The sequence below is a fragment of the Branchiostoma belcheri genome, unplaced genomic scaffold, assembly GCF_001625305.1.
Source record: "Branchiostoma belcheri isolate BF01 breed outbred unplaced genomic scaffold, Haploidv18h27 scaffold299, whole genome shotgun sequence".
NCBI lineage: Eukaryota > Metazoa > Chordata > Leptocardii > Amphioxiformes > Branchiostomatidae > Branchiostoma > Branchiostoma belcheri.
The window spans coordinates 29,796-41,337 of NW_017803908.1; the positions used below are offsets into that span (position 1 = coordinate 29,796).

The 11,542-nt window shown below is 40.1% G+C and overlaps 1 protein-coding gene across 1 annotated transcript; it reads right to left on the reverse strand.

Moving 5' to 3' along the window:
* Window positions 1–836: 836 nt before the first annotated feature.
* LOC109473262 (leucine-rich repeat-containing protein 15-like) lies at window positions 837–3,662 on the reverse strand. The gene is made up of 4 exons (XM_019773139.1): window positions 3,538–3,662; window positions 2,907–3,315; window positions 1,881–2,657; window positions 837–1,052 (listed from the first exon to the last, which is right to left on the reverse strand). Exons 1-4 carry the CDS (start codon window positions 3,660–3,662, stop codon window positions 837–839), a joined length of 1,527 nt encoding a protein of 508 aa, XP_019628698.1.
* Window positions 3,663–11,542: the final 7,880 nt, after the last annotated feature.

The following is an 11,542-nucleotide window of genomic DNA, read 5'->3' on the forward strand; positions in this document are numbered from 1 at the left end:
CCGTTGCCATGCCGGAAGGTGGATGGCAGATAACTATGAAGAGAGGAGACAAGAAAAGGCTCCGATTTAATGTTTTGTTTCTTACTTTGATGCAGTGATCTGTGATGCTGAATGTGTATATGTGATGTTCTCACTGATTGAAAACTATTTGTACAATGATTGAGTCAAAATTTCAAAATGTAGGAACCTTGTTTTTTTCGGCCCGTCTTGTTTTTTCTCGCCCACTCGCATTAGATTTGGAGTCTCATGGAGGATGTCATCCATAAAGTTTACTTGCTGTAGCCTTAATGATTGTGTCTCGCTATTATCAAAAAGCCTCCTTAGGAGCTTTTAGAATGTGATCTCATTTGTAATTATTACATTTTGTGCAACGAGCAACTTGGATTGTTAGTGGTTAGGTTACTCATGCTTTTTAGGTAAAAGGTCCTTCTCACATTCTCTCACCTGTCGGTATATGGCAGTGGTCATTTTGTACCACACAAGGCCTGTACAGTAGGTTCTAAAAAAATTCATCCATTAAATTAAGTCCGTGTTGGCTTACAGAAAAAGGGTTATACAGATACAGGTCCCTTGCAAAAAGAAGGGGGTGAGAGAAACCCATCTTTAAGACAACATCTTTGTCTTTGTTGGTTGGCCCAATAGCCTAATCATTTAAAAGGATTGCCTTCAAGCTGAATTAGTAGGGTTTGGGTGGCGGTGGGCTCAAGTCGTCATATAAGTACTTATACGTAAGACTGCATGGCGGCCAGCCATGTGGTAGTTGATAGATATCTGACATGAAAGGATTTAGTGAATAGCCTGTGACTGGTCCTGTCTTGTCTGATCGTTACTACTGGCTATGTAGATGTTGGGTGCTTCGGTGGTATTTTTAAACCTTCATACATAGGATTTGGTCGTAGGGCAGCTAGTAACGCGGAACGTGGTGCATTCAAGGATTCAATGATAGCCTGAGACTGACCCTGCTCTGTCTGATCATGACCACTGGTAACTACAGTAGCTGTGGTGTTTGTGTTGGATTCAGCGATGGCCTGAGACTGACCCTGCCCTGTCTGATCATGACCACTGGCCATTATAGTAGCTGTTGTGTTTGTGTTGGATTCAGCGATGGCCTGAGACTGACCCCCCTGCCCTGTCTGATCATCACCACTGGCCATTACAGCAGTGGTGTTTGTGTTGGATTTAATGAGGGTCTGATACTGGCCCTCAACGTTGTGAGTATACAGATTTGAGTTTAAGACATTCGGCTCTGTGTTATATAGTGGACTTTTAGTGACCAAGGATTCAGTATTAGCCTGAAACTCTATCCGTCCATGAGCACACACACCATCGCCATCACAGAAGGCCTGAGACTGGGACTGCCCAGCTGTCTGATTATGATGGTTCAAATGGTCATACTGGGGATCATGGCCGCTCGCTGATACAACAGCAGTAGTAGTTATTGTTGAGGATTCGGTAATGGCCTGAGACTGACCCTGCCCTGGCTGATCATGTTGGTTTATATCTTCACTTTGGCGTTCAGGACCACTAGTTGCTTCAACACCTGTGGTGTTTGTGATGCCCACATCGATGTTGTGATTTACAATAGCTTTGGGGTTTGTGTTGTGCAAAGCAGGTTTTGAGTTTGAACCTGACTCAGAATTGACCCCTGGCCACCTCCTTCTGTGCCAGATTGTGAAAACGAAAACGATAGCAACACTGAGAGATACCATTGAACCAACAACAGCTCTTTTGACAACCAGTATTCGGGGGAAACTGGAACCAGAGTCAAGGGAAGTACCGGTTGGTGCAAAAGTTGAAGTTGTTGACTCCTGCAATTTAGTGTCAACTGTTAAATCAGCATTGTGATTGAAGTACCAGTGATAGTGAGAAGTGGTAGTGACATTATTACAGTTTGGTTTTGATTTCGTTGGGTCTTTACAGATCAGATCTTTTGGATTGACATCTTTCAGTTTTCGACCTGAGAGGTTGGCAGGTTGGGTACATGTTATCTGTTTTAGAACTTTGGGAAATTTAATCATTGTTTGCCAGAAGGGAGCAATGTTACAGTCACACTGCCAGGGATTGTTGTCAATGCACAACCCAGGAATGGATACCAAGATGTCATTGGCTGACATGGGAAGGACAGTTAGCTGGTTTGACTGCAGGTACAAATTTTGGAGAAGGGTAAGATTTGAAAACGTACCAGACTGGATGTTACTTAGATTGTTTGAATTGATGTGTAAACTTTTAAGGCAATGTAGATGTGAGAATGTGCCAACCTGAATGCTGATTATGTTGTTGGAGTTCAGGTACAAAAGTTCGAGCTTGGGTAGATTTGAGAATCCGCCAACTTGAATGCTGGATATTTGGTTGGAAGCAAGATTCAAAACGAAGAGCTGGGGAAGATTCGAGAATGTACCCACATGGATACTTGTTATGTTGTTGGAGTCCAAGTACAATCGTGCAAGGTTTGGTAGATTTGAGAATGCCCCAACCTGAATGCTGGATATTTGATTAGCGGTAAGGTTCAAACAGTCGAGATGGGATGTATTTGAGAATGTGCCAACCTGAACGCTGGATATTTGGTTGAATGAAAGAACCAACCGGACGAGATAGGGTATATTTGAGATTGCACCAGCCTGAATGCTGGTTATTTTGTTGGAGTTCAGGACCAAAATCTGGACGTTTGGTAGATTTAAGAATGTGCGAACCTGAATGCTGGTGATGTTGTTGGAATTCAGGAACAACATAAATAGCCTTGGTACGTTCGTAAACGCACCAACCGGAATACTGGATATTTGATTCGAAGCAAGACACACAAACTGGATCTTGGGTAGATGTGAAAATGTACCAACCTGAATACGTGATATTTGGTTGGAGGCAAGGTATAATGAGCGAAGCTGGCGCAGATTTGAGAATGTACCAACATGAATGCTGGTTAGGTTGTTTGAGTTCAGGTGCAAACTCGTGAGCCTTGGTAGATTTGAGAAAGTGCCATCCTGAATGCTATTTATATTGTTTGAGTCCAGGTTCAAAAACCCCAGCCAGGGTAATTTGGAAAATGTACCAGCCTGAATGCTGGTTATCTTGTTGGAGTTCAGGTACAAATGTGAAAGCTTGGGTAGATTTGAGAATGTGCCAACCTGAATGCTTTTAATGTTGTTTGAGTTCAGATACAACATTGAAAGCTTGGGTAATTTTGAAAGTGTACCAGCCTGAATGCTGGTTATCTTGTTGTAGTTCAGGTACAAATGTGAAATTTTTGGTAGATTTGAGAATGTGCCAATACGTATGTTGGTTATTTGGTTGGAGGCAAGATTCAACCTGGAAAGCTGTCTTAGTTTTGAGAATGTATCAACCTGAATGCTGTTTATGCTGTTTGAATTCAGGTCCAAAACCTGAAGCCTTGTTTGACGGGAAAATGTATTAGCCTGAATGCTGGTAATGTTGTTGGACTTCAGGTACAAATTGGCAAGCATGGGTAGATTTGAGAGTGCACCAGCCTGAATCTGCTTATCATTTAGATTTAACTCGTCCAAAAATCTTTTAGGCATGTACTGAAAAGGCATATTGGGGCATTTGCTGTGTAATGATGGTGCACAGAAGTAGCCACCTTCTGGCATATTGGGCTCCTCCAGGATGATAAGAAGCAAAATCAGCAGATGTCGCAGCTTTCTTCCCATGTCGTCCCGCAATCTGTACAGAACAAGTAGCAGGGATTTAAAAGGGGGAATCAGAGACCAGGAACACACTCAGACAATCAGAAAGGCATGATCGGTTTCAATTGGGTGTATAAGTAAATAAAAAAGAAGGAAAACTAGACAGGTGAAAGAATCAATATTCTAGGAAAGTCACCAAGTTTGGCCGTTCTAGCGCTAGTCGATAGGTGACATCCCCCGGTCTAGATAGGGTTAAGTTGCAAAGTTGCAAGCTGGGACGCAATGTCATTTTCTGTCCAATTTCACGGTGGTAAAATCTGGGCTGCAAAGTTCCCACATTTCATAGAATCCGAACTGTGTTCGTGTTCGATCGTGTTCGATCTGGGCAATTCGAATCGAACCCGCGTTCCATTTCGGGGTCTCCTGCGGTCATTTGCAATAAAGCGGTCAAAAAGCCCTTCTGCATGAGTGTCTCGCAACAGATAAAAAAACAACACTTTTCTAAAGATACAAATAGTTTCCAGGACAGTACGTGTCCGCTATCATTTTTTTGTGAACATGTAACATGTAGCGAAGCTACTGTCGGTTGACCTTGAATACTGAAATGATTCTTTACACCTGTATGAATAAAACAATGTACACTTTCGGGTGATATGGCATGTCTGTAAAACTCGTTCAAACCTGGAATCATGAAGAGTCAAACATTACGGCTCAAAATGACTGTTCGGTTGTCCCGAAAATCTTGTTTTGGGGATTTTAAAAAAAATTACCTCAATTTTGAATTATGGGTAATTTAATGAGAAAAATGTAAAAAATGCAATTTTTTCACCGATATTTCGGCAAAAACTACACTTAGAATCAGAAATTAAAAAATTCCTAATACATGATTTTTATCTTATTCCTAGTCGTCGAAAAAATACAAAAATCGGGGATCTGGGGTAATACACGTTGCCAGGTTTGAACGATGTTTGCCTTAAAACATGACATGACTTGTGCTCGGAAACCTGAAAATAATCGTCTTTCTGGGCGAAATTTAAAAAGATCAGTGATTTAACATAAAAAGCTAACATTAAAAGGATGTTAAGACGATAATTTCATTTCAATTTGACGAAATTCACCACTAGATACTATTTGTTTATGTTTTACGGGTAGTCCAAAACAGGCCAAAATAGCGTCTTGTAACCTGATACATTTTCGAACGCGCCTAGCAATGGGAAAGAATGCTGTAGTAACAGACCGCCATGTTTGTCTTTTCTTAGAACTCTCCTACGAAAGTGTGGAAAATGTTAACAAGAATCCGGTTTGTCTCATTCATCGTCCCTTAATACCTTGTGACAGTTTTAAGTCAGTCAGAGTCTGACTATCTGCATTTCAAGTTTTTATCAAGTTTCAAGTTACTCATAAAGTGTGATAAAACAAGTATGGGGCTCTATATACTATACTTACACACAATTTTAACATTTTTTTCTTAGACGTGCATTTCTAATAAAATATTATCATATACTTAAACTATATAATTGCACATTATCTCCAGTGACAATAAAGAAACATTGTAAAAAATCCCTCATCCATATTACTTTTAAGTGTCACTAAAATATGGTTGATTGATTGTCTGATTCAGACTGTTTGAATATTAACATTCCGAAGGTTGTTTACTCTTTGATCCGGTGCCTTTTGCTGACGTGTCACTTCGTAAGACACTTTTTACATTGTAAGCTTTGAAATAAGAAGAAAAAGCGTAGGTTATGGGCTGTTCTTGCCTCCTATGCCTTTATAACTCACACATGCGTTTCTTGTAAGACCAAACCTACAATATGCCAGGACAGTATGGTCCTTAGTTGTGGCCGACCTAACAACAGTTCCTGTACTTTTTCTTGAGTCAATAAAGAATCACATAAAAGGAAAGACAAAGATAAACTGGAAAGGGTAGAGAACCAACCTGCAGGTTTCTGTACGAACAACTACGAAATGAGTGCTAGTGATAGCCTCCGTAGCAGGCTATCACTAGCCAAAACAAGTATGACCTATATAATACTTACACTCAATTTTAACATTTTTTCTTAGACGTGCATTTCTAATAAAATATTATCATATACTTAAACTATATAATTGCACATTATCTCCAGTGACAATAAAGAAACATTGTAAAAAATCCCTCATCCATATTACTTTTAAGTGTCACTAAAATATGGTTGATTGATTGTCTGATTCAGACTGTTTGAATATTAACATTCCGAAGGTTGTTTACTCTTTGATCCGGTGCCTTGTGCTGACGTGTCAATTCGTAAGATATTTTTTTTTACATTGTAGGCTTTGAAATAAGAAGAAAAAGCGTAGGTTATAGGCTGTTTTTGCCTCCTATGCCTTTATAACTCACACATGCGTTTCTTGTACGACCAAACCTAGAATATGCCATGACGGAGAGAAGGTTTCGCTCGAAACCTCTCCGTGGCAAAAACTCCCTCGGCAGCAAATCGTCCCTCGCGGCGGCATATTACTCGCGTCGCTCAGAGAAAAAATAACGCCGACACCCAACAAGACTGCGAAGGAGGCTAGACAGTATGGTCCTTAGTTGTGGACGACCTAACAACAGTTCCTTTACTTTTTCTTGAGTCAATAAAGAATCATATAAAAGGAAAGACAAAGATAAACTGGAAAGGGTAGAGAACCAACCTGCAGGTTTCTGTACGAACAACTACGAAAGGAGTGCTAGTGATAGCCTCCGTAGCAGGCTATCACTAGCCAAAACAAGTATGACCTATATAATACTTACACTCAATTTTAACATTTTTTCTTAGACGTGCATTTGTAATAAAATATAATCATATACTTAAACTATATAATTGCACATTATCTCCAGTGACAATAAAGAAACATTGTTAAAAATCCCTCATCCATATTACTTTAAGTGTCACTAAAATATGGTTAGTTGATTGTTTGATTCAGACTGTTTGAATATTAACATTCCGAAGGTTGTTTACTCTTTGATCCGGTGCCTTGTGCTGACGTGCCAATTCGTAAGGCATTTTTTATACATTGTAGGCTTTGAAATAAGCAGAAAAAGCGTAGGTTATAGGCTGTTCTTGCCTCCTATGCCTTTATAACTCACACATGCGTTTCTTGTATGACCAAACCTAGAATATGCCATGACGGAGAGAAGGTTTCGCTCGAAACCTCTCCGTGGCAAAAACTCCCTCGGCAGCAAATCGTCCCTCGCGGCGGCATGTTACTCGCGTCGCTCAGAGAAAAATAACGCCGACGCCCAACAAGACTGCGAAGGAGGCTAGACAGTATGGTCCTTAGTTGTGGACGACCTAACAAAAGTTCCTTTACTTTTTCTTGAGTCAATAAAGAATCATATAAAAGGAAAGACAAAGATAAACTGGAAAGGGTAGAGAACTAACCTGCAGGTTTCTGTACGAACAACTACGAAAGGAGTGCTAGTGATAGCCTCCGTAGCAGGCTTATAGAACTGGGAGTTTGGTGGCCTTCGGATGTTTTCTGATCAGCCCAAAAAAACGGGAGTAATTCAATCAGGCCGGCTATGTTCCTATATGCAATCAGAAAATAGCACATAAAAGCCCCCAAAGACCATTAAGACCCCCAAACCACTAGTGTTTGGCATGCTATGGAGGCTATGCTAGTGACGTGTAATGGAACTTACACCTACAGTGGGTGTCACTGGAGATGGTTGGTTAATTGTCTGATTCGGACTGTTTGAATATTAATGTTTAACATGTTGTTTACTCCCTGATCTGGTGCCTTTTGCTGACGTGTCCATTGTTAAGACACATTTCATATTTCAAGGTTGGAGAAAGAAAAGGCATAATTTGGCCATCTTGCATAAATACATCGAGTTCTTTGACATTCTAGTTCATAAATTTTGAAATTCATCAGAAATATTGTGCTGAGTGTATGGCCGGATGTCATAGTATTCTTTGCTCTTAGGAAATATTGTTAAAATAGTGTTTTCTTCTGTTTAGATTTACATGTAGTAACAGCTTTTTACTACATCTACACCCAATAGAAATTATGCATGACATGTAATGTTTCTTCTAGTTATTTATCTGCTATTCCAATCTCCCCGCTCCCGTTTATGTACATGAAATAAAATGTACATAAACAAGTCTTACCTGAAAGGTTCAGCTTTCAAAACTTACCTTTCAAACCAGTCAAAATATCTTCTCTTGAATTAGTTTCTCGGCTTTGTTGAAGTCTTTTCTCCGTCTTCTTTCTGCAGCTGTGCCACTCGGAATGTGAGCGTTGTGTAGCTAGAGTCCGACTGACAAGCTTGGATAAATAAGTCTTTCTTAATCTGGACGAGTTGATTGTCTGAAGCTAGCCGTTTGAATATTAAACATCGATAATGAATATTAATCTTTGAAATCGTATGAAAACTCATGGAGCTTTCTTGTCAGCTACTATGTGGTATTTTATTTTATTTTATTTTATTTTATTTTATTTTATTTTATTTTATTTTATTTTATTTTATTTTATTTTATTTTATTTTATTTTATTTTATTTTATTTTATTTTATTTTATTTTATTTTATTTTATTTTATTTTATAGGATCGTCATTCGTAGATTGAAAGCATCAGAGCCATTTATACCACTGTTTGCCATGACGTCACGGCAAGGGGACCTAGGAATATTTCCTGTTTCCCGACAGACCCTAGGAAAAACGTTCGACCCTAGCCTTTTTTGAGACTCTTCATATTATTCAAATTAACTAAATCGACAATCTAGAAGGTTGATTAACTTGTCAATACATATATTTGTCGTGACCTAAAACAGGTTGGTGACTACTAATTCCTTTTTTCAGTCTCAAATTATTCCCGATTATTAGCCTTTTCTTCTAGGCCCGTGTACATTTCCATTCTGTCCCCACCCGGTTCGTTCTGGATGGTACGCAAATGAGCCAACTCGGCTTGCTATTGGTCAATATTGGAGTTACGTAACCTGTAGAGGTCATTGAACCGGGAAGTGGACAGAGAGGGCTGGTAGGGACGGACCATGTAGGAAAGTAGGGGACATAGCTAAAAATGTCTAAAATAAACATATAAAATCACACAATTCGTTGTAAAATACCGCGACAAATATAAAAATTTGAAGAACACAAAGGTAAAAAAAATAATAAAATCACTGGTGGTACATAGAATTAATTGACGTCAAATGTTAAACCTGTCTAAAATCCAGTATGAATGAAACAGCCCTAAACTGGATTGATAGTTTTAACCATATATGATATAGAGTCTACACTGTTCACGGTTCATGTTCAAGCGGATAAAAATTGAAATCTCAGCCTAAAAGCTCTGGTGATCTGTGGAATCAATTGAAGTTGAATAAATAAATACAACCTTGGAAAAATGACGTACCTTCTATCATTCCACCTTCTACCGAAGACGACCGTGCGAGTAGGAGTCAGTCTTCGGTATAGTAGAACGATAGAAGGTACGTCATTTTCTCTAATTCCAACCAAAATGCAATTATGGCATGCGCTTTATACTAGATAAATAATTCAAAACAATAGTTGACCAGTTTGTCGATAGAATTTGTTGGAAATATTACATCGAGGAAGGGGGGGGGGGTCTTACGTCATATCCCTGCATATCCGTGACCGTTACTAGGCATTATGGGAAGTGTGAAATTGGTGAATAGCACTTCTGCAGAACACTTCATATAAGGTCATATTTGCACACATAAGGTCATATTTGCACATATAAGGTTAACATCCTGACTGTACTTTCCAAATGTTATGTCAGAAAAAAATATTGTCTGCAACAGGCAAAATTCTGAGGCAACGTTGACCAAACATCCAACGAAAACCGTGAAATTGGGGGTTTTGCGCAAGCGCAGTACATTCTGCCCACGTGCTAGCTTTTCTTGTCCCCATGGAACACCCTTGGCAGAGGAAAGCTTAAATGTGCCCTTGTATTAGATATGCAGCACGTAAACAAAGCTATTTATAGCTAAGGTTCAAACTGTGCAAACCTAGGAGGTTTACATTAAATCTCCTTGAGCACGTAAAAAAAACTTGCTTCCCTGTGGGCTCAGGAGTCGGGCGGGCTTCGGCTGTCGCGGTCACAATTAAAGTTTCCTTCAGTGGCATTTTGTTACAAATTTTGTCACCCTCTTTGGTCTGTCTCCGGAAGGCACCCGGCAGGTACCCGGCAGATTCTCTGACGATGTCTTGTACTGACCTATACGTAATGCAGAATTCACGCTTTTGTTGTGATTATTTGATCTGTGACGTCACACATTTTACCCAGGTTTACGAAGTACACACCTTTATTCTGTTCATCTGGTCTGTGACGTAACAAATATGTCCCGGTGGACTGCCGGCAACCGGAGGGGTACCTCTCGGAGTTCTCACGGTGAGGTCACGGCGTCTGTTTGTCAGCGGGGCCCGGGTAGAATTTAATTCAGAATAAACTTCGGTGGGGTCGTGTGGCGTAGCGGTAGAGTGCGCGACTCGGAAGTAAGAATCCCGGGTTCGAGTCCTGCCATGCCACCGATCTTGTGCCCTTGGGAAAGGCACTTTACATGACTTTCCTCACTTAGCTCAGGTGTAAATGAGTATTGTTCTGTCCTGTATTTGTCCCATGTGTTGGTGGCGGCATTAATATAAGGCCACACCAAGTAAATTTTATGGATGACGTCCTTTGGAGACCCTAAATCTAATGCGAGAGGGCGAAAAAAAAACAAGAAGGGCCCTAAAAAACAAGAAATATTGCACTGCTGACAGGACCGTCCTGTCTGTTAATAGTTCCAAAAATGGCACTGTTTTGGAACTATTGACAGGATTTTTTTCAGTGCCATTTTTTGTTTTTTTCATTTTTGTTTTCATTTTTTAACCAGGCACAGGCTTTCGGCGTTACGGGTTTCACATCAATCTGACGATTTGCGGCACTGTCGTGACTCTTTGGTCGTAGTTACAGGAAGCGGAATTTCTTCTTTTTTTCTAGGAACAGGCCAAAATCAATGCGCGCGCGGACGTCATCCATAAAATTTACTTGGTGTAGCCTAAGTTGAAAAAACCTTGAGTGTGTCCTCACCACGTCTGGTGATTACATGTTGGAATAAAAAAAAATAGAAAAAACTTCTTCTCGGGTCCCCGCCGGGCCCAAAAATAGCCCGGTAGCCGCAGGGGGCCACGTAGGGGTTACGCCCGAAAGTGCCATAAAACAGCCCCGGAACTATCCGGCAGGGCCCCTTTTTTCAATTTGGGACCGAAGCATTAGCAGGGGGAGGTTAAAGATTCTGGAATAGGAACAAGGTTACCAACTCAGGTTGTACATGTAACTACATGATGTAGAGTTACTCTAGACCAAACGCATTACAAGCATCGTAAGTTTAATGTCATAAAACTGTATTCATGGTGTATTTCAAGAGCCCTTTTCGCTGGCATTTATAAAACGGCCCGGCTAGTTTTAGGCAACCAACAGCAGCATTCTGTTGTCGTAGTGCCGAACCGTCCTGGGCTTGGTGCCGAACTGTCCAGGTGTCACACTGTCCAGGTGCCGAAGTGTACAGGTGCCGAAGTGTCCAGGTGCCGAAGTGTCCAGGTGCCGAAGTGTCCAGGTGCCGAAGTGTCTTAGAAGCATTCCAACTTGAGAATCTCCCATGTCAATGATGTACTTATATTACAAGAAGTGGTGAAAATTGGAATAAAAAATCACACCATTCTAAGATTTTCATCAAAGATTTATTCCAGAATTCTAAGACTCATGTACCACTCTTTGTGTTCATGTCTCTAACTAGAATAAAGCATACATCATTTCATAACAGCAAGACTGCATTTGGTTAATTGTATATTAATCAATTTAACATTACTTTGATAGATATCATAATTGTAACACTAAACATGAAATGATATTCTTAATATTGCATCAATAGATTTATCT

What these genes read in the sequence shown, in the direction of transcription:
- LOC109473262 (XM_019773139.1), bottom strand. Translation starts at nt 3,662, where the DNA reads ATGGGAAGAAAGCTGCGACATCTGCTGATTTTGCTTCTTATCATCCTG. An exon ending in TGCCCCAATATGCCTTTTCA is followed by an intron (nt 3,316 to 3,537) that starts GTACATGCCTAA and finishes CTCAAAACTAAG; the next exon opens with ACAGCTTTCCAGGTTGAATC. An exon ending in CAAAACCAAACTGTAATAAT is followed by an intron (nt 1,053 to 1,880) that starts GTCACTACCACT and finishes AGTGGTCATGAT; the next exon opens with CAGACAGGGCAGGGTCAGTC.